Source organism: Crocodylus siamensis, chromosome 1, assembly GCF_052110815.1.
Source record: "Crocodylus siamensis isolate JL-2025a chromosome 1, ASM5211081v1, whole genome shotgun sequence".
NCBI classification, from domain to species: domain Eukaryota; kingdom Metazoa; phylum Chordata; order Crocodylia; family Crocodylidae; genus Crocodylus; species Crocodylus siamensis.
This window is the reverse complement of record NC_143395.1, coordinates 320,805,039-320,828,606: the sequence shown is the minus strand read 5'-3', so window position 1 is coordinate 320,828,606 and position 23,568 is coordinate 320,805,039. Positions and strand designations below refer to the sequence as shown.

At 46.6% G+C, this 23,568-nt stretch overlaps 1 protein-coding gene across 1 annotated transcript in view; it reads left to right on the top strand.

Moving 5' to 3' along the window:
• The first annotated feature begins 264 nt into the window (after positions 1–264).
• HS6ST3 (heparan sulfate 6-O-sulfotransferase 3) overlaps positions 265–23,568 on the top strand; it is a 590,588-nt gene continuing 567,284 nt past the window's right edge. The window contains exon 1 of the mRNA XM_090023334.1: positions 265–832. Within this exon, the coding sequence (XP_089879460.1) occupies positions 369–832 (464 nt within the window). The 5' untranslated portion in view covers positions 265–368. The remainder of the gene's footprint in view (positions 833–23,568) is intronic.

Genomic DNA, 23,568 nt, shown 5'->3' with positions numbered 1-23,568 from the left:
CGCCCCGCCACCTCCCTCGCACTCCAATTGGCCGAGACGACCACCCCTGACACAGCTATTGGTCTCCACGGGCTACCTGCAGCGAGCGTGGAACGCCCCTTTCCTCCCCGCCTCCCCCCCTCCTATTGTGTCGTGGGCCGGCGCGCTGGGCTCGCCCATTGGCTGCGCCCGCCGCTCCCGCGCGCGGATTGGCTGGCGGCTCGGCGTGTGTTGGGTTAGAGAGTTGCCGGCTTCGGTTGAGCTCGGAGTTCCAGAGGCGCAGGCGGCCGGGGGCCCGCGCCGGGACCATGAGTGCGCCGGGGCTGCGGCCGCCGAGCCGCCGGCGGGAGCAGGAGGCAGCGGCCGACTGAGCCCGCGCCCCGCACACCATGGAGGAGCGGCTTCACAAGTGGCTGCTGCCGCCGCTGCTGCTGCTGCTGCTGTTCCTGCTGCTCGCCTACCAGTACGCGGCCCCCGGAGCCGCCTGCCCCCGGCGCCCGCCCGTCGCTGCCGCCGCCGGGGCGCCGCCGTTCGCGCGGGCCGAGCTGTGCCGCCGGGTGCGCTTCGACATGAGGGGCCGGGACGTGCTGGTCTTCCTGCACATCCAGAAGACTGGCGGCACCACGTTCGGGCGGCACCTGGTGCGCAACATGCGGCTGGAGCAGCCCTGCTCGTGCCGCGCCGGCCAGAAGAAGTGCAGCTGTCCGCGGCCCGGCGCCGACAAGGACACCTGGCTCTTCTCGCGCTTCTCCACGGGCTGGACATGCGGGCTGCACGCCGACTGGACCGAGCTCACCAGCTGCGTGCCCGCCGCCATGGAGCGCCGCGCCTGCCCTGCCAACCGCACCCGCAGGTCAGCGCCCGGCCCCTCGGGTCCCGTCAGCCCGCTGGGCGGGCGAGCCCAGGGCCAGCCCCGCAGCTAGGAGGGGAGGGGTGGCCTGTGCAGACCCCGCCGGGGAGCCTGGGTCCGAGGGGTGCTTCGTCTCCGAAGGGGCAGGCTGGCACGGCCCCGCTGAGGCTAGGTGGTGGAGCTTTCAGGTGCTTTCAGGGGGCTTAGTGCAGATTAACTGCCCTGAATGCATAGATGCTCCCATTTGAAGGGCCTTTATGGTTGTTTAAAGGGAGCTTATTAGAGCAGGGGGTGGGCTGACAGGTAGCCTGTCGGGTGCCTTTGGTGGGAGGTGGGGTGGCAGCTAACAGGTAGGTGGTTGGGGGGCCTTTGGTGGGGGGGGCGTGGCTGACAGGTAGCCTGTCAGGGGGCCTTTGGTTGTAAGGGGGGGGTGGCTAACAGGTAGCCTGTCAGGGGGCCTTTGCTGGGGGGGGGTGCAGCTAACAGGTAGCCTGTCAGGGGACCCTCAGAGGGAGTGGGGTGGGGCAGGGGCTATGCCTAGTTTAGGTCAACACAACCTCAAAATGTGCTGCAGGTCTGTCACAATGTCTGCCTCTTTGCCATTTTTCCTTCTTGTATTCTGTTTTGTAAAGGCTCAATTTACTTTTCTCTACCTATTTTGGGGGATAGTAGTTGGGGTATATTGAAGTTGAAAATCTATACATGGAGACTGCCACAAAATTAACACTTCTGTAGAGCTGAAAGATCAAAGGAGCAGGAGCCTCTTCACATTTTTTGGTTTTTTTAACTTATATAAATATGTCAAAGTTTAGTAAAACTTCTTTTTTGCTGACATCTTACATTTTTTGGACCCAACTATAGTCTTTTCCCCTTTTTGTTAGGAGATTTGGATATCAGGTGAGTCTTTAGGCAAAGATTTTAATAGCTGATATATTGGACCAACTGCATGGTTGGTATAAAGTTAGAGAAGCTTCTAAATGCAAGGCGCTCATCAGTCTTCCTTTCTCAGCAGCGTGCAGCTATTGATCCCTGGTGCTTGAACTTTTGAAAGTGTGTTTTCCATTAAGTGATTTTAGTTAACAGTGTAAATTGATAGGAGTTCATCCATATCCTTTCCTACTTGAAAGGAAACAAAGAGAGCTTAAATTTACAAGAAGCCAAGAAGTGGTTTCCCATCCAAGTACTAATTAGGCATGACCCTGCTTAGTTTCCGAAATCAAATGAACTCAGGCAGCTCTAGTCAGTATGGCAATGCAGTTTTCTAAAATTGTAGGACTGCTTTTAGGGCTCTTTGTCAAGGAAAACATTATAGGCATAGGTATGGTTGAGATGCATTTAAATATTTTTGCAGTGTTAATTCCTGAAATCCCTTTATCCTTCTGAGAATGGTATTCTGAGCTTTGGATATTGTACATTTGAAATGAGTTGTAAGCTTGTATTTGTCTGAAAGTAATTGACCCTACTTTAAGGTTCCACTTAGTTCAAACAGATGGTATTGCTCTTACTAGTCAAAAGACATGCAGAAGTTACAGTGGTCAGAGGTTTCTGAGATTTACATTTTGCACATTCACCCACCATAATCTAATTTCAAGTATTCTCCTTAGATAGTGAATACAGCTTCATTATAAATAAACTCCACCGTTTGGCAACTTTGAGAGAGCTTTCTTAAAAATAAAAATCTGGCTCTCTGAATAAAAAGTCAAAGTTCTGAACATTCTTCTTGCTTACTTTTACCCATTTCCTAAGATTTTCATTGTTAGATCTAGCTACATTCATTTTTTTTTTAAAATGTCTGGTCTGCATTGTACATTCTTAAATTTGTGTTGTATTTCAACTGCGTAAACATAAATTGCTTCAATGTAAGATTTGCTATCTTTTTATGTCAATTTGCATTTCTCTAAGGCTTGTCTACTCTTGGAAATGGCTGTCTTTGGAAAGTGGTACCATTTTTCAGAATAAGTGTGTCTGCATGGGCTAATATCAAAATTAATAGTACTGAAATAATTACTTGTATTTTTCCAAGTGTAAACCTGCTTTCAAACTTTTTTTTCATTTGGCTCCAGTCAGCAAGCAGAGCATTCTCTTGCATTGACAGCACACCTTAAACTCTCTCTTATGCTTTGTGACTGAATGTTAGCAGTAGAATGCTCAACTATGATGATATAGCTTTACATGAGAGTCCACATGCTGCCAGCAAAGTTGGGAGTAAAACAGTGGTTTTGATGTATTTCTCCTACCTCACTTCTCTGCTAAAGCCAAAGGTTACTTATTCTTTTGGTGCTAAGCAATCTTGTCCTTGCTGTATTATGCTATGTTCTTGTCAGGTCTTGTATGGCCAGAACTAAAATGAAAGATGTCTAAGAAACGCTTATGTGCTGCAGAGAACTATTATGCATTATTATCACACATTTCCTCCCAAATCATATTAAGCCTGTTCCCCAGCATTGTGTATGTTGCTGCAAAACAAACCTTGAGTTATAGGAAGTTACTTTCCTTTTTTAGGAAGGGGACTTTAATTTGTGTGCTGCTGTTGTTCTCGGTAAATAGCTATTTATTTATTTATTTATTTATTTTAATATTACTACTGGGGAAGGACATTGAAGTTGCAAAAGACACAAAACTTGATCATTCACTGATGATGAGGCTGTGGTAAGTGACTACTGATTGCATCAAGCTACCTATATCTTGATCATATTTTTTAAATTTTATTTGTTGATGAAAAGGGCTGTTGGTAGTCCACGGGGTTTGCGTGGTGACAGCAGACTTTTGGGCCAAGATGTTTAGGAACTACTGCTTTAAGTATTTTTACACTTGCCATACTAAGCTGCAAAAGTTTCAACCGTGGTACTCTTGCACAGTGATAATTGGCCTGTCTGCAGTGTCCGAAGAACCCAGCTGTACTGCCCCTAGTTTGGGACATAGTATACATGGTGCATTTGAGCACACTGTTTCTTGGATTAAGTTTGCTGTGTATGGGTAGTTTAAATGAGACCATGATTAATATATTTTCCTTTCCAGAAGTGGGAATTTTTTATTTCCTTGCTTATAAGCCCATAGACACTAAGTGCATGTCTATACCACAAACTTACTTCGCCAGACAGTAGTAGAGCCTTTGAACATACCATGATCCACTGTGCAGGGCATATCCTGAAATGGTAGCATCATAATAGTGTTTACTTTGTGCTGTAGATGATCCAATTCAGTAGTTCTCAACCTTATTTGTAATTGGACCCATTTGTAAACATTGATGGCTAGTCCTGACCCAGTGCCCCTTTACTCCTTAGCTGCTGCCACCCACTGTGTGGGGCAGGGGGTGGATCAGTGGGGGCATCAAGCAGCCCTTTGCAGGCTGGAACTCTGCCAGCCTGCAAGGGAAAAGCCATGGTTTGCCGTGGTTTTTCTTCTTTAGGCTAGGGACAGACATTCAGAAACCCAGAAATTGATACAATCTTTGTAGTTTAGGGGCAGGAGTGTTGCCAGACCTGAGCCCCCTGCTAGCACTCTGAGGCAAAGAGGGAGTGTGCAGTGCATGCATCTGCTGATGATATGGAGCTTTTCAATCTCCCTAGCTTTGCTTCTTTAAACTGACAGGCAAGCAAGCCAGCAGGTGGCTGATAACAGTGTTTATCACCCCATCAGCAAAACAATGGCCTTTCTCTGTTAGTTCAGAGCAGGGGTGGGCAATTATTTTGGGCAGAGGGCCGCTTACCCAGTTTTGACAAGCTTTTGAGGGCCACGTGGGTAGCCCCGCACCTTGACAGGTACCCCGCCCCCTGGTCACCATTTTGGAAGCGATGTCCTAATGTCTTGGGATGAATGTCTCGGGGCCAGCACCGGTGGGGCCCAGAATGGGGCACAGCCTGGCAGGAGTCTGTGGAGCCAGGCTGGGCTGCACCAGCAGGGAGAGTGGGGGAGTTGGCCCAGCTCCATAGAGCCCCTGATGGCCGGGACCCTGTACTCTTGCTGCCTTGCTCTGGGCCCCACTGGTGCTGGCCCTGGGACACCGGTGCGGGCCCCATGCTCCCACTGACTCCTGCACCTGCTCGCTCCCAGTGCCCCCCCAGCCCTGCGGTACAGATGGGGGGACAGTGTGCAGCCCCAACCCCCTGCTTGCCATCAGGGAAGCAGCTGGTGCTGAGCAGCCCCTCCCCCACCCTGTGGCTGGTGCTCCCGGCTGCAGCTGCTCGCAGCCCTCATGGGGCTGTCCTGAGCAGATACAGGCAGTCCCATGCAGGGCACTGGCCATGGGTGGGGGAGGAGGGGCCGGTTTTCCCCGCACTTGGCACTAGCTTGTAACTTGCCCCTGCTGCCAGCCTGGGCTCACATGTTGGGGCTGCACCGCAGTGGCAGCAGTTGCTCAGCATGGAGAAAAGTAGCCTCGCCACTTGCTGCGCTGGGCAGTGTTTGCCACTGCCGCCTCTGCAGACTAGCACATGAGCTCCTGGCAGGCAGCAGCAGCAAACACTGCCTGGCATGGCAAGTGAAGGGGCCACTTTTCTCTGTGCCGAGCAGCTGCTGCCGCTGCGGCGCAGCTCCAGTGGGAGAGCCTGAAGCTGGTGCGGGGCCCAGGCTGGCAGTGAGGGCAGGTTACAAGCTGGTGCTGAGTGAGGGGAAAAAGCGGCCCCTCATGTGCCCCGTGACTGGCACCCTGTGCTGCAGCCACTCACAGCCTTTGTGGGGCTGCCTGTGCCTGGTCAGGACAGTCCCTCATGGGCTGCAAGCAGCTGCAGCAGGGAGTGCTGGCCATGGGGTGGGGGAGGGGCGGCTTTTCTCTGTGCTCAGCACCAGCTCCTTCCCTGCCTGCAATCCTCCCCTGCCCTTCTCCCCCTCCCCCGCTTCTTACCTTTCTTACCTGAGGTTCTTGTGTGGTGCAGCCACATGGTCCCAGGCCAGAAGCCCCTGGTGGGTCTTCTGGCTGGGGGGGTGGGGCCAGGCAGGCCCTGCTGTTGCAGGACCCTGCTGGGGCTTCCCCAGGGTCATACCACTCCTGGCTTATGTCATTTTTGACAGGAACCAAGGACAGATAAATATTAATTTTCTAAATTTTTTTAGGGGTCCTGTGAGCCAGATAGAATGGCTTCCCACCCCTTGATCAGACTCTTCTTAAACAGCTTAGCAGCTGACGTGTTGATTCATATTTATAGCTACACAAAACATTTGATTAATTCATACTCCTTGTAATGTAGATAATTAAGAAAGACAATATTACTTCTATAAAAATAGATTTTGTTAAACAAGACATCTTGTTAGAATCCTTTTCATTTCCCATATTTACAGATATTACTTAATAGCTAGGTTAGATTCAGTGAAGTCAGAGAATGCATGGTGAAAAATGGAATGAAGAGTTTAAAGCTTTTTTCTTAAAAAGAGACCATTTAAAATGTATGAAATTTTGACTACAGATGAAAGAAACTTAAAAGTATTAGAAAGTAGGTTGGTGAAGAAATAAGGGAGTTATTCAATTATTTGATAATTATCACTTAAATCAAATGGAAAACAAATGTAGGCATTTGCAGACTTCTATTTTTTAAACCAGTTTCCTTTCAGGTAAAATTTTAAAGGAACTATTGGTATATACAGTGATGTAGAGGTTTGTATTTAATTTTTTTATCTAGTCAGTAGAAATGGCCTATATAATTAATTGTACCACTTCAGTAGTTTTTTGAGTAATTAATATATTGCAAAATAAAGCTAAATTCATATATGGAAACCTCTCTTCAGTTTTTTAAAAGATAATTATTTGTAATTTTGAAGTTCCTTGAAAAGATGGTACTTAAAATTATTAACAGCACTTTCTTTTCTGACTGCAGTTAGGTTCTAGGTTATGCTATAGGGACTATATTTATAAAGGATTCAAGTTCTCTTTGGGGAAACCTTTGTTTAATGATATCTGTATATCTATATCTAGTGTGTGCGCATACACACATGTATAGGTAAGCATAAGCATGTATATGTGTGTGTGTGTGTAAACATGAATAAATAAAAATAAAAATGTGTGTGTATATAATATAATATAGTGTGTGTATGTGGATATATAAATATAATGTGTGTGTATGTATGTATATTTATAAAAATATAAAAAACTAAAAATTGAAAATGTAACACCTTTTGGAATAAAGTGAGATGCAGTTTATTTTATAATGTACTGTACCTTAAGGCAGCTGGGCTTGCATGAGAAATCAGACTCTTTATATTGGATAGTTCAGTTTCTTTCGTGCATTTTTTTTTTTTGTTTGTTTGTTTGTTTGTCTCACATTTGGCTACATACTGAGGTGAGCACTGACTGAGATTAGGATGATGAGGAGCCAGGCCCTGACTGGGTTCGTTATAAACAGGGTTCCTGGTTTTCTCTGATTTAAAAAAAAAATCCACAAATTTTGGTTTAAAGAAGCAACCCCAAATCCACATTTCCCCCTGATTTTTAAATGAAACAACACTAATATATATATTTATAGCAGTTTTTCCTTTTTAATCATGGAAAAATGTGGATTTTGGACTATTTTTTAACTGAAAATTGGGGATTTTTTTTAAATCGGGAAGAACCAGGATCCCTGGTTCTAAAAAGTTTTGATTCTTTAGGCTGTATATTTTAGGTTTGAAGATGACTCAGTGTTTTGCATTCTTTATTACATTCATGGAGTTAACATAATCTTTCCTTTTAATCTCTAGACACTTGTAGGTGCATGATGAAAGAAAATTGTTTCTTTAATCCTTAAATTTATTTTAATAATGGAAATAATAACTAATATGCCATATGTAAAGATTAAATAGCGTTTAAAATATATTATTAAGTGTTTAAGTATAGCCAATTATACATTTGTATATGCATCTTTAGAATATATTTGTGAAGAAAACATGACTAGAACTAAGTACAGATTAGGCAGTTGTATAGATGGTTTTAGTAACTAAACCTTTGACACAGGCGCAGGAGGATTCAAGGCATGTGTGAAATTACTTTAACTGCTTGTTTTCACTTTTTATAAAGAGTATTTTCAATTTTTTTTTGTCTTCCATTCCCTGTGGGGAGATGGGGAGTAGTTGGGTGGGTCTTGGATGAGAACGTTAATGTTTCTGTTTTGCGTATAGGGAACAAAAATCATTTCTGTGCAGCAGCAGTTCTAACTCTTAACCCTCCATCAGAGTTTGCATCTGAGCATGGAACGTGCTGTATTGATGAGTAACTTAAGGGATTTTTTTTTTCTAGGGACACACACTGTTATACATGCTTACATATTTGTAAGATTATGCTTGTTACTGGGTTTTTTGTTTATTTTGTTTTGTGTGTGTTGCCAATTGCAGTCCTAAAATTTTCTTGTGTTTAACTATACTGTATCAAATATTAATATATCTTAAAACCAATTGGAAACTTCATGTTATTGTTATTCTAGATTAGTGTTACAGATATTTTTTAAAATAGTGGGAAAGGAGGGCTAGAAAGGACCTCACAAGGTCATCGAGTCCATCCTCCTGCTCAAGGCGGGGTCATCCTTGACTGTCTAACCTGCTTTTGAAAGTTGTTTTCGGACATGAAGATTCCACAACTTCCCTAGGTAGCCTGTTCTGATGCTTGGCCACCCTCATAATCAGCAAGTGGCTCCTAATTGCCAAAGTAAATTTTGCCTGATGCAGCTTGAGGCCATTGCTCCTTGTCCTGCCCCTTATAGCCTAAAGTTCATCTCCTTGGCCCCCTATTATAACCCTTCAGGTATTTGAAGAATGTTATCAAATTCCCTCTCAGTCTTCTTCTCCCAAAGCTAAATAACCCTAGTTCTTGTCTCCCAGGCCCCTAATCATTTTTGTTGCCCTGTGCTGGACCCTTTCCAATTTGTCCACATCTTGAAGTTTGTGGCCCCAAACTGGGCACAGTGGTCCAGTTGAGGCTTTACCAGTGTTGACTATGGTGCTGACTACACTTCCCTTGATTTGCAGGTGACATTCCTGTTAATACAACTTAGCATGCTGTTGGCTTTTTTTTGCAACAAGAGTACATTGTTGGCTCCTGTTCACTTTATGATGCACCGTAACTCCCAGGTCATTTTCTTCAGAGCTTCAGCCTAGCCAGTCATTCCCCAGTCTGTTTTGGTGCATGAGGTTATTCCATTCCAAGTGCAGGACTTTGCACTTGCCCTTGTTAGATCTCATCTCTTTGATTGCAGACAGTTTCTCTATTTATCCACGTCATTTTGGATCCTTACCCTGCCCTCTGGAGCTTCCACAGTTCCACTCAACTTAACGTCATCTGCAAATCTGCTAATCATGCACTTGATTTCATTTTCCAAATCATTAATGAAGATATTAGACAATATTGGACCCAGGATGAATCTCTAGGGAAACCCCATTTGAGACCTTCTCCCAACTAGATGTTGAGCCATTGAGGACTACTCACCAAATACAATGATCCAACCAGTACATAGATTCATAGATGTTTGTGTCGGAAGGGACCTCAGTAGATCATTGAGTCTGACCCCCTGTCACAGGCAGGAAAGAGCACGGGGGTTAGATGACCCCAGCCAGGTGCATGTTTAGCCTCCTCTTAAAGATCCCCAAGGTAGGAGAGAGTACCACCTCCCTTGGAAGCCCATTCCAGATTCTGGCAACCCTTGCCATAAAGAAATTCTTCCTGATGTCTAGTTTAAATCTGCTCTCCATCAGTTTTTTTGTCTGTTGTTCCTAGTAAATCCAAGGGATGCCCTGGTAAACAGAGCAGGTACTCCCCTTGATGAATTTGTAGGCAGCCACAAGATCACCTCTTAGCCTTCTCTGGCAGAGACTGAAGAGATCCAGGGCCCTCAACCTCTCATCATGGGGCTTTGCCTGCAGGCCCCTCACCAGATGAATGACCCTTCTCTGAACCCTCTTGAGGTTGTCCACATCCCTCTTGAAGTGTATGGCAGCCAAAATTGGACGTAGTACTCCAAATGTGGCCTAACCAATGCCGCATAGAGGGGAAGTATCACCTCCCTGGACCTGTTTACCATGCATCTGCTAATGCATGATAAAGCGCGGTTAGCTTTACTGATCACTTTGCCACATTGACTCATGTTCATCTTGGTGTCAGCAATGACTCTGAGATCCCTTTCTGCTGCTGTGCTGCTGAGAAGGTTCTCCCCCAGTCTGTAAGTGTGTTGTTGATCCCTTCTCCCTAAGTGCAGCACTTTGCACTTGTCTTTGTTGAACTGCATCCTATTCTATTCTGCCCATTTTTCCAACCTGTTCAGATCTGCCTGGATTCATTCCCTACCCTCTACTGTGTTAACTTTACCCCATAATTTGATATCATCTATGAATTTGGACAGAATGCTCTCCACCCTCATCCAAGTCACTGATGAAGACATTGAACAGCACAGATCCAAGGACTGGGTTTTGTGGGACTCCACTGCCCACATCTTTGCAGGTCGATACTGACCAATCTACCACTACTCTCTGGCTGCGACCCCTAAGCCAATGTGCCACCCACTTGACTGTGTAAACGTCTACGTCACAGCCATTCAGTTTATTTATGGGAATAGAATGAAGACCTATTGAAGACCTTCTTAAAATCTAAGTAAATGACATCTACCTTGACTCCTGCGTCTAAGCATTTTGTGACCTGGTCATAAAGAAACAAGGTTAGTTAGGCAGGATTTACCTGCTGTGAATCCATGCTGTTGCCCTTCAGCATTATTTTCCCTGCTGGATTCTTACAAATGTGATTCTTAAGTTATTCAAAGGTTTTCCCAAGGATAGAGGTGACACTAACCAGTCTAAAGTTACCCAGCTCCTCCATGCTCCCCTTCTTGAAAATAGGGACCACGTTGGCCCTTTTCCAGTTCTCTGGAAATGTTATGTATCCACTTTAGAGTACTGTTGTCTAGTTTGTATTTTCTTTAGCTTGTTAATGAGAACGTCATGGATGACAGTCTCAAAAGCCTTGTTTAAAGTCAGGATATATCATACCCACTGTTCTCTCCCTGTTCAGAGCTTGGCAACAGAGAGCTTTCCTTATCAAAGAAGGAAATTTGGTTGGTTAGTTATTTCTTGCTCTTGGTGAATTCATGCTGGCTATTCCTGATTGCCTTGTTCTCCTCTAGGGCTTCACAATGGATTTCTTGAGGATCTGATCCATGGTCTTTCCAGATATAGAAGAAATCAGGCTGACTGGTCTGTAGTTCCTTGGATCCTCCTTCTTTCCATTCTTAAAGATGGACACTATGTTTGCCCCCTACTCACTTGTCTAGGACTTCGTCCAACCTCCATGAGTTTTCAAGGAAGATAGCCAATGGCTCTGAAATCATCTCAGCCAATTCCTTCAGTACCCTTGGGTACCCACCCAGCCCTGCTAACTTGAAAGCATCTAGGTGCTCTGAGTAGTCCCTACCCTTGACTGACATTACCCCAGGCTGTTTATCTCCTTTCTATCTCTGCTGCCAACTTTACTTGTCATCTGGTAGTTGCCCCTGTTTCATTAACCATTTCAGCCTTCTCTGCACCATCTGTAACTAAGTTGACTTAGTTTCATAGTACCTTGTGTCAGGAGGGACCTGAACAGATCATCTAGCCTGAAACCCCCCGACTTCTGAATTCTGTAAGGGACCTGTGGTTTCTCTTGGCTTCTCCTTCTTTTTGGATACCAGTAGAATCCCTCTTTTTTGCCTTTTATGTCTGCTGCATCTCAAATAGTGCCTTGAGCTTCCTGATTGTTTTTCCCTGCGTGCCCATGTGCTGTACTCTTTTATACTCTTCCCTAATACTATGATCAAGTTTCCAGTTTTTATAGGATTCTTTGAGTTTCAACTCCTTGAAGAGAGATTGCTATCTACCCAGGATAATCTCCTGTTGCACTTCCCATTCTTCTGTCTCGTCATCAGGATACATTGAATGGGGGAGGCAACATAGTGACAGATGATGTGGAAAAGGCTGAAGTACTCGATATGTATTTTCACCTCAGTCTTCACAGGCATAGGCAGCTTCCAGACTACTGCGTCTGGTAGCACAGTTTGGGAAGTTGGTGAGCAGGCAACAGTAGCAAAAGAACCAGTTAAGGACTCTTTAGAAAGTTGAATGTGTACAAGTCCATGGGGCTGGGCACAGTGTACCCGAGGGTGCTGAGGGAGTTTGGTGATTGTAGGGCTGCTAGCTCTTATGTTTGACAACTCGGGGTGATCAGGAGAGATCCTGGATGGTTGCAAAAGGGCAAATATAGTGCCTGTCTTTAAGAAAGAGAAGAAGGAAGATCTGGGGAACTACAGACTGGTCAGCCTCACCTCAGTCGCTGAAAAAATAATGGAGCAGGTCCTCAAGGAATCCATTTCTAAGAACTTAGAGGCGAAGGTGATTAAGAACAGTCTGAATTGATTGACCAAAGGCAAGTCATACCTGACCAACCTGCTTGCCTTCTATGATGAGAAGACTGGCACTGAAGATGCAGGGAGTGCAGTGGTTGTGGTATACTTTGACTTTAGCAAGAGTTTTTATAGTCTCCCACAACATTCTTGCAAGCAAGCTAAATATAGTGCATTCAGTCAACTCATAAGGTGGATAAAAAGCTGGCTGAATTGTCAGGCTCAAAGGGTAGTAATTAATGGCTTGATGTCTAGTTGGCAGCTGGTATCAAGTGGAGTACCCCAGGGGTTGGTCCTGGGCCCTGTTTTGTTCAATATCTTCCTCAATGACCTGGAAGATGGTGTAGAGTGCACCTGCAACAAGTTTGCAGATGACACCAAGGTGCGGGAAGTAGTAGATATGCTGGAGGGTAGGGCTAGGATTCAGAGTGACCTAGACAAATCAGAGGATTGAGCCAGAAGTAATCTTATGTGGTTCACCAAGGACAAGTGCAAAGTCCTGCACTGAAGATGGAACAATCCCATGAGCAAGTACAGGCTGGGGACTGACTGGCTGCACAGAGCTCTGCAGGAAAGGACCTGGGAGTTTGCAATAGGCAGTAATGTGACTATGTGCCAACAGTGTGCTCTTGTTGAGAAGAAGGCTTCACTAGTAGGAGCATTGCTACCAGATTGAGGGAAGTGATTATTCTTCTCTATTCAGCACTGATGAGGCCAGATCTGGAGTACTAGGCCCAGTTTTGGGCCCCCTACTGCAGTAAGGTTGTGGACAAATTGGAGAGAGTCCAGTGGAGAGAAATGAAAATGGGTTGAGGGCTGCGGCATATGGCTTAGGAGAGGCTGAGGGAAGGGGTTGTATTTAGTCTACAGAAGAGAAGACCGAGTGGGGCTTTCAGATACCTGAAGAGTGGTTCCAAAGAGGCTGGAACTAGACTGTTCTCAGTGCTGGCGGATAAGAGAATGAGGAACAATGGCCTCAAGTTGGAGCAAAGAAAGTTTAGGCTAGATCTTAAGAAAAACTTTCTCAGTAATAGGGTATTAAAGCACTGCAACAGGTTACCCAGAGAGGTGGTGGAATCTCCATCCTTGGAGGTTTTTAAGACCTGGCTAGACAATAGGGGTGTGTGAAATGGGCCGTATTCAATTTGGATTCGACCTGAATTGGGGACGGTGATTTGATTTGTTGATTCAGATCACTGTTCTGATTCAATTTGGACTAATCCGAATCTGAAGATTTGATGCTGGTTTGGAGAATCGGTGATTCGGACATAGACATGGCTTTAAATGTTTTTTTTCTACATACCTTGAAGTACCAGGCACAGATCGTGAACGCAGTCATGGTGGGGTGGATGGAGCATCCTACGGGGGCGGGGCCTGTGACCCCTGGTTCAGCGATCGCCTGCAGCAGGACCCTGGGTGCCAGGAAGCGCCAGTTGCTGAGCCAGGAGATGGAGGGGGGGCTCCCCCATGTGCTCCCTGGCAGACCTGGAAGTGGACTGACAGTGCTTCTGGTCCACTTCTGGGTCCGCTGACAAGTGTGCTGGGGACCCCATGCACTCCCATGCGATGCTCCATCTGTCCCAGCACCTCAATGTTGCAAAAAGCGGTTCGTTTCTCTGGAGGCTTGCAAAAATCACAGACACACAGTCATCAGTCGGCAGAAAAGGTTGTATTTGTTTGCAAACAAGGTCAGAGTGGGGCATTGATGCCCAAATCAGCTTCTGACAAACTAATTGTGTTTGCAAGCGGAATTTATCTTCTCTCTCCTGAGCATGTGTGCAGACACTGGAACTCTTACAGCTACTTCCGTTTCATACAAGCATACATGTAGTTACATCATTACATACATCGCATGTATAGTATAATTAGCTACTTAAGTATGCAGGGCGGAGAGGTAAATATGCATCAGCTCATTAAGCATGCCCAGAAACTACAACAGTTCGCCAAAAGTTCATACGCCAAGGCCCCAGTCAATTGAATTCCAGCTTCTGTATCAGCATGAGAAAGGCTAAGGCGGGTGAGGGGGAGAAAGGAGCCTTGGGCAGTATTTCTTTCTTATCAGGTGCAAGATGCAAGCTGCGCATTTCTAACAATATTCCATTTCTAACAATATTCCCCCCTCAAGATGCTTTCTGCTCCCCATTCTTAACTAGTACTCTTAACATCCGCCTTACTACTCACTAGCCACTTTGGGGCTAAAGGAAAAGCCCTCCAAGGCCACCGGCCTCTTGTAGTCCCCCACAGGCCCAGCAGTTGGTGAGATTGAAGGTACCTGCAATTCTTTCCATCATTTCAACATACAAATTTGCTTCTGGGGGAGCAATTGGGGGAAACGGGGATATAGGGTGGCGGCTAGGGCTGCTCAATCCTGCCTCTTTTACTACATAGATAACAACAAGGCATATTAAGACTCCCGCCATATCCTCCCTCTCTTGAGATCAAATACAGCCTAAACTTTTTCTTTGTTACTTCCTTATTTGATTTTCTGGACTCTGATTAAGCTGTCTCAGGCGCACTTGGAGATCACCAGTAGGTTCACAACTCCACCTGCTGGCTTCTTGTTCCGCGGACGGCTCAGCTTCCGGAGTGAGCTCATCCTGGGAGCTGATGTCCTCTGACGCTCGTGGATGTCGTTTCACACAGGTATGGTGTATCCAATGGTCATGGCCAGCAATCTTTACAGCGGTGTGGGCTGTTAGAAGTACCTGGAAAGGGCCACTCCACCTCTCAGTCAAAGGTTCCTTCTTCCACCGCTGCACCAAGACCCAGTCTCCCGGGCAGAAGTCATGTACCGGGATGTCTAAAGGCAGACGTTGAAAGGAGGCTGCATATCTGTGAAGAGAAGACAAGACAGACTGCAAAGCAATAACGTACATGTGAAGCTTGCTATTACCTAATTCAAAAGTTACATTTTCTCGCATCCCAGGGGGTAAGACTCAAGGAGGCTTGCCAAACATAATTTCATATGGGGTTAATTTAATGCCCCGTCAGGGAGTGTTTCAAATGCAAGTAAGAGCTAGCGGCAATGCTTGAGGCCACTTAAGGTGTGCTTTAATACAGATCTTGGTGAGTAGAGTTTTTAAGGTCCTATTCATGCGTTCCACTTGTCCTGAACTCTGTGGTCTCCATGGTGTGTGTAGTTTCCAAGTGATCTTGAGGGTTTGTGCGACCTCTTGAACTACTTTTCCCACAAAGTGTTGTCCTTGATCCGACTCGATGGATTCGGGCAGAGAATACCGGGGAATGATTTCCTGCAACAGATACTTCACTACTGTAGCCGCAGTGGCAGTCCTGGTGGGCCATGCCTTGACCCAACCGGAGAGTTGGTCTACCATGACAAGTAAAAACTTATGATGTCCGGACCATGGGAGCTCGGCAAAATCAATCTGCCATGCTTGTCCAGGGTACGCTGCCCAGGGTCTACCTCCCATTGGCACAGGGGGTTTCCTTCGAGGGTTTACTTTCTGGCATGTGATGCACCTGGTAGCAATACACTGAGCTTCTACATAAAGCCTTGGGACTACTGCTTGGCGGATCATTAGATCACCCATAGCCAAGCCTCCCATGTGGGTACTTGCATGGAGCTGATGCAGCACCTCCTGAAGCAATGGCCTAGGTATCGTGACTTTCCCTCCTGGTACTATCCACCACCCATGGGAGTTCTTTTCTGCGCAAGCCTCCTGTGCAACTTTATCTTCAAGGGAATACTGCAGGACTAGATCCCGCATGGGACAAGGCCTGCCTGGATACTTCCTCCGCCTCTCCTCCAATAAATGTGGCTTCCTTTGCTGCTGCATCAGCCCTTGCATTTCCAAGCTTACGCTTTTCCTCAGCAGCCTTCCCATGAGCTCGCACATGAATGACTGCTACCTCTTTAGGCTGGTGGAGTACATCTAGCAGCTTGATAATCTGAGGGCCGTTAGCAATTCTATTCCCAGAAGCCGTAATGAAACCCCTTTCTTTCCACAATAGTCCGTGTGCATGAACCATAGAAAAAGCATAGCGAGAATCAGTATACATTAACCCGCCGGGCTGTCCCCAACTGTAATGCTCGGGTGAGCGCAGTGAGTTCCGCAGCCTGTGCCGACCATGAGCTCGGCAATGATTCCCTCCATACTACCTTATCCAAGGTTACCACTGCACATCCTGTTTGTCTTTTTCCATCGATGACAGAGCTGGAACCGTCTACGAAGTATTCAGCATCTGGGTTTTCAATTGGGTCCTCAGCAAGATCAGGTCGCACCTGTGTGGTTTGATTCAGGACCTCAAGGCAGTCATGCATTGGTCTCCCTGGTTCCGGCAGCAAGGTTGCAGGGTTCAAGGCTGTAGTATGTTTGAAAGTAAGTCCTGGATTAGAGAGCAAAAATATCTCATACCGTGATTGTCTGGAAGGGTTGAGAAACTTTCCTCCCTCAGTCCCTAGAATCTGGGGAACCCCATGTGGGGTGTGTACTTCCATGTCCGCACCCATGACTATCTTCTGGGCTTCTTTGACAACCACTGCTGTGGCTGCCACAGCCCGAAGACAGGCTGGCCACCCGAGCGCAACCGGATCTAGAACCTTTGAGTAATATCCCACAGGTCTCCAAGTTGGGCCTGATGGCTGCGTCAGCACCCCTGATGCAACCCCTCGATCTCATGAACATACAGTCGATATGGCTTTTTATTATTTGGGATGGCCAGGGCAGGGGGTTGGGTTAATGCTGCCTTAAGCAGATCAAAGGCATGCTGCATTTCTTTATTCCATTTCCATTCAGTGAGACTCTCCTTAGTCAGGGAGTCATACAGTGGTCTAGCCTTTCCACCATAATCTGGTATCCATAGTCGACAGAACCCAGTTAGCCCTAGGAATGCCCGCAGCTCCTTGGGTGACTTAGGTGAGGTTAGACCTTGGATTGCCTGTATGCGGTCCGCACTCAGGGCTCTGACTCCTTTTGAGAGCTTATATCCCAAAAATGTAACTTGAGGCTGACATATTTGGGGTTTCTCTCTAGAGACCTTATATCCTTTTTCCCCTAGGGTGTTTAGCAGTGATCTGGTGGCTTCCTCGCAGAGTTGCAAATTTGGGCTTGCAACTAGCAGGTCATCCACATACTGGAGGAGAGTCACTGCGGGGTGTGATCCCTTTTACTCCTCCAAGTCCTTCTGAAGGGCAAGTCCAAAAATATGGGGGGCTGCTATGAATCCTTGTGGGAGAACTGTCCACATGAGCTGGGCTTTATGGAAAGTATCTGGGTCCTCCCATTCAAAAGCAAACAATTTTTGACTCTTTCGGTGAAGGGGAATGGAGAAGAAAGCATCTTTCAAATCTAGCACTGAAAATATTTCAGCTTCCCCCGGTACTTGTGTCAAAATCGTGTGTGGGTTCGGGACTACAGGGTGGTCTGAAAGGACCTTCTTATTTACTGCTCGCAGGTCTTGGATCAGTTTGGATGAGACCCCATCTGCCTTCGGCACTCCAAGAATGGGGGTATTATATGGTGAGGACCCTTCCACTAGCCATCTGTACTTCTTGTATTTCTCTATTAATGGCTTGAGTCCAACTCTGGCCGCTCGGCTGAGTGGATACTGCTTTACCTGAACGGGCTCCTCCCCATCCTTGAGTATGATCCTTACCGGGGAGACCGACTTAGCTCGTGCAGGGGTTCCATCAGCCCATACCGAAGGGTCTACTCCAGTCATGTGATCTTCAGAACTTACTACAGGGCGTCGGTCCTCCAGGAGAGCTATCTCATAGTTCGAGCTCTGCTTGACAGGTAACTGGACCACCATCTGGTCGTCTCTGAAAAATATCTCAGCTTGCAGTTTTGTGAGTAGGTCCCGCCCAAGTAGTGCAACCGGGCAACTTGGAGAATATACAAAGGAGTGCTCAAGCAAATGGTCCCCCACTTTGGTGAGGAGTGGCTTACAAACGGGGAGTCGGGATTGCGTTCCCTCAATCCCTTCCACAAGAACATGCTGCTCACTAGCTCTTGCACAGCGGGGTTTTTCTGGAATCATTGAAAATGTAGCCCCAGTATCCACCAAGGCTTCAAAGTTTTTGCCACCAACCCTAATGGTTACCATGGGATCTTCTCGGGCTCCAACCCGAAGGGTAGTGGTCTTAGATCCCCGTCCCCTTCATTCTGTGTCCTCACCCTTTTCCTCTGCCCGCATGAGGTGACCTCTTGGTTCACCTTCTCTCTTCTCCTTCAACTTTGGGCATTCCCTCTTCCAGTGTCCTTTCTCTCTGCAGTAAGCACAAACGTCTGCTCCCACTTTCTCCTTTCCCTTTCTGTATCCCAGCTTTTCCAGGGTTACCTCCCAGTTATAGCAGCTGCCAGCGCTGCCATCTGTCGCTGAGCCTTTTTATCCTCCTTGCGCTCTTGTGTCTGCTCACAATTCCCATATACGTTATATGCAATTTCCACCAGCTCTGAAATCGGTTTCCCAGGACCTCCCTCAGTTTTCTGTAGCTTCCTACGAATATCTGCAGCGGATTGACCAATAAACATAAGATTTACCATGCGTTGATTATCTGGGGCTTCTGGATCTAGGTCCGAAAACCTGTGGAACGCCTCATACAGCCTCCTGAGGAAAGCTGAGGGATCCTCTTCTTTTCCCTGTCTCACTTCATACAATTTAGACAGATTAGTAACCCGAGGCACTGCCTTCCCCATTGCTTCCACTGTAATCCCCAGATACCGTGCACTCAGCTCTCTTCCTTCTGCGGTATGATTATCCCATCTCGGTTCCTCAACAGGGCAGGTATCACGCAAGGTACGACCAGCAGCTCCCTCCCCTTCTACCCTGGCTGCTGCAATGCGCTCTGCTGTCCCCAACACTAATCTCCTCTCCTCCGGGGTCAGGAGGGTTTGGAGCATCATCTGGACATCAGCCCAAGTGGGTCAATGGGTTTGCCCAATAGATCGAAACAAGTCCCTCATCTTTTCAGGGTCTTCATGAAAAGAGGGGCTCTGATTCTTCCAGTTAAATAAATCTGAAGTACTAAATGGGGTGTAGACAAAAGTTGCATTGCCCCCCTCTCCAATAACCTCTCGCATCGGGCAGTTTATCACTGGCCGTGATTTTACAGTCTTGTGCAAATAATAGTCCTTATTCCCTGATTCAGATGGGGCACTTGGCTGAGGCACACACTCTGAATCATTAGGTATGCTTTGGTACACCGGTGGTGGTTTCCCTGAGGGAGGGAGCGGTGGTGCAGAGGGACTGGATCCTGAGGAGGTGTCTGATTCATCCTCGCTACTTGTTAGGGTGACAGGAGAATGAGCCTGGTACTCGGCTAATTCAGGATCCCTCCCCCCCTCATCAGACTCAGGGAGTACAGGTGGTCCTCCTTGAGTCTTTCCTTTAACAACCATCACATGAGACTTTACTAAGCATTTCTTAATCCAAGGTGGCTGATTTTGAACCACTCCCAACCAACAATCTATATAAGGAAATTGATTCCAATGTCCATTCTGCATAACTATTTCATGGATAGCTATCACTTCTTTTACTACAAAGGATCCTTTTGGGGTCCAGTGGACCCCGAATGTTGGCCACTCGAGTTGACAAAAGTTAATTAAATCATCTTTTTTCATCTTCACCCCATAATCTGCCTGCTTTGCAAATTTGCTAAAGTTCCGTAAAACACAACCCAAAGGAGTACCTGAGTTTTCTACACGGGAGCTACCCGCACCCATATTAATGCCCATAAAAGTGCGCCCAACGCACACCAAATACCAAAAGATCCTAGTCACAGACTGTTCACAAAAGTACGTCTTACGCACACCAAATACCAGGCCAAAAATCCCCCGGTACAAAACCAAATCGAACAAATCTTTGCCCCCGGATCCAGAAACCAAATTGGGCAAGGGAATTCGTATACTCACTCAGGTATCCTAGAGATCTTGATCAGAATGCCGGAATGTGTGTCTGGCGTCCTCAGAAACCAAAAATTTTGCACAGGTAGCCTTTAATCTCCCGGGTACCCCGACTCACGTCTCAAGCCCCCTGGGCGAGCCCAAAAAGGCGGCTCGGTGCACACTCCCCGTGGCGGCAGGGATGATCTTGTCACTGGGTCTCGAGGTGATCCAAAGAACTCCTGGCTGGCTCGCCAAATTGTTGCAAAAAGCGGTTCGTTTCTCTGGAGGCTCGCAAAAATCACAGACACACAGTCATCAGTCGGCAGAAAAGGTTGTATTTGTTTGCAAACAAGGTCAGAGTGGGGCATTGATGCCCAGATCAGCTTCTGACAAACTAATTGTGTTTTGCAAGCGGAATTTATCTTCTCTCTCCTGAGCATGTGTGCAGACACCGGAACTCTTACAGCTACTTCCGTTTCATACAAGCATACATGTAGTTACATCATTACATACATCGCATGTATAGTATAATTAGCTACTTAAGTATGCAGGGTGGAGAGGTAAATATGCATCAGCTCATTAAGCATGCCCAGAAACTACAACAGTTCGCTAAAAGTTCATACGCCAAGGCCCCAGTCCATTGAATTCCAGCTTCTGTATCAGCATGAGAAAGGCTAAGGCGGGTGAGGGGGAGAAAGGAGCCTTGGGCAGTATTTCTTTCTTATCAGGTGCAAGATGCAAGCTGCGCATTTCTAACAATATTCCATTTCTAACATCAACATTCACAAGCCACCTGGTACCTTGAGGTATATAGAAAAACATTTAAGGCTGTGTTCATGTCCTAATCATCAGATCTTTCCAAATTGATTCAGATGGTTCTGATTCAATTTAGGGAGATTAAAGGGTCCTCTGATTTGATTCAGTCACCAAATCAGGCCAAATCTCTGGTGAATCGAATAAGTGACCAAAGCTTCATGCAACCCTACTAAACAAAGCCTTGGCTGGAATGATATAGTTGGGAATAAGCCTACTTTGAGCAGGGAGTCGGACTAGATAACTTCTTGGATTCCTTCCAACCCTAATTTTATATGATTCTATGCTTGCTCCTGTGCCGTTTAAAGAGCCTCCTTCAAAATACAGCCAGCTCTCCTGGACTCGTTTCCCCTCAGATCTGCTTCCCAAGGGATCCTGCCCGTCAGGTCACTGAGTTTGTTAGTCTGTTTCTCTGAAGTCCAGTGTCGTTATTCTACTGCTCTCCTTCTTTCCTCTCTTTAGGATCTTGAACTCCATTATGCTGTGGTAACCCATAAGAAAGTAATCCCAGTTACTTTCTACTTTCACATTCATAACCAATTCTTCCCTATTTGTGAGCAGCAAGTTGAGAAGCGCTTCCTTCCTTGTTGGCAAAGGATAACTATCTGAGTCAGAAAGTTATCCTGTGACAGACTTATCCAGTCGAGCTTCAACATATCCAGGGGCTTGACAATCCTCAATTCCTATTGGTGGTGCAAATCCACCAATTGGAAACAAGCTGGAGGAAAAAGGGCACCACCCCTTTCCCGAATGGAGGGCGAGAGAAGCTCCCCGACTGGACTGTGAACTACAGCATGGAAGGTCCATTGGACTCCAGGGGCAGAAGCCCTGAAGCGTACAAAAGGAGAGTGTGCTTGGCATGCTCAGGAGAGACATAGAAAGGAGAGAGGAGCTCCTGAGACAACTGTCCTTGGGACCCTGCCTGAGCTTCAAAAGTGCATGGATTGGCGCACAACGCTTCAGGTTCTAGGAGCCTCTCTTGAGGCGGCTTGAGCCTGCAAACCTGGCAAGCGGCTGGGTGAACAGTGCATGGATCGGCTCAAGTTAAGCCAACCCTGGGAACAGCTTGAAGCTGCTTGGGCCCCACACTGCGCAGGTCAGCGCATAGAGAGCTCAAGTTAGCCTCGGCTCTTGGCCAAGTAAATGGAGCCCTGCAGCATGGCTCTGCATTTAGCTATAAGAACCCCTGTGTTCAGAGCAGGACCTGAGAAGGGGAAGAACCCCTGGTGTGAGGCTGGGGAACTGGAGTCAGTAAGGACTTGGCTCCCATAGGAGTGACCTGGGCACCTAGGTCACAGGCCATCGAGAGGAGCTGGAGGCGCTGCCAGAGAGAGGCCCTCATGGGACTGGCCACCAGGGGATGAGCCTTGGCCGCTTCAGAGCGGGAGCGTGAGTTGCTGGGGACGCGGGTCCCACAGGGGAGGTGGGCTTGGGAGAGGAGGGTCACCCCCTTATTCTTTGATTGTTGTTGCTTCGTACTGTAGAGGTAAATATAGTTATGGGTACTCCTTAAGGGAGTTTTATATGGGTTTATCTGTCTTCATTACCTTTTATGTGTTTATTGCCTGTTATTGGAACTTGCCTGTATTGTTGCCTGTGTATGTTTATTGCATTGCTACCTCAACTTACCTGGGTTTATCGAAGTTGATGCTTACATGCGTCTATTCTGTTGATGCCTTGACTTGCCTGTTCCAGAATGTTAATGTTCATTCTGTGCAGGGGGGTTAATTATTGCCTATGCTGTGAATCACCCAGTTTGTTTTGTAGTCCCTCAAAATGGTGCAATATGTTTGATTGCAAATTATTGTATATATTGTCCCATACTAATTCTACTGTAAATATTTATTTAATGTCTCTTATTCATATTTATTTTCATGTAGGAATAAACTTGTATATAGTTAAGCACTTTATTTTGGCCTGACTCTAAAGAGAAAAGAGAGAACTACTCCCAGGTGGCAGGCCCCTCTCACGGCACACTTGCCTGACCACCCCATCCCTTCCAGTTGCGGACTGGGCACACCCCTGGGAGTACCCAGGCTACAATCCTTTGCACGTTCCAGGAACTTGCTGGATTGCTTGTAAGCTGCTGTATTTCCCTGACAGCAGATGTCCTGATAACTAGTCACCCATGAGAACCGAGTTTCTATCATATATTTTTGTTTAAAAAGGCTTTGTTTACATTCCCCTGTTGGTTTGGAGGCTTGTAGCGGATGCCCACCGTGACATCCCCCTTCTACTTTCCTCTCTGACCTTTTAGGCCTTTCGAAAGACTCTCTATCTTTCACTTTTGTCCTGCACCTCAAAATGTGTGCACATCACCTTTTATGTATAGAGGAACACCTCTTCCATTCTCCTACCTATCTTTCTGGAATAAGCTTTATCCACTTAAGACTGTACTCCTGTTGTGTGAACTGTCCCACCACGTGTGTATTCCCAATTACATTGTAATCCTGTGATTGCGCTGGGGCCTCCAATTCCTCCTGTTCATTCCTCACACTCCTTGTATTAATGTATAAATATTGCTAGTATCTGACTGCTTTATCATCTCCCTGAGAACTTTACTAGTGTTTCCATTACTAATGTTTCCCTCTACTAAGTGGTTTTTTTTTTTTTTTTATCCATGTCTCCAGGATCTTGGGCTTTTGTCTCCCATCCCCCTGTAAACTTAGTTTAAAGCCCTCCTCACTAGTTTAATAAGCCTGTAAGTGATTTTAAATTGTCCATACTGATACTGTAGTATGTAATGCCCCTGGCTTTT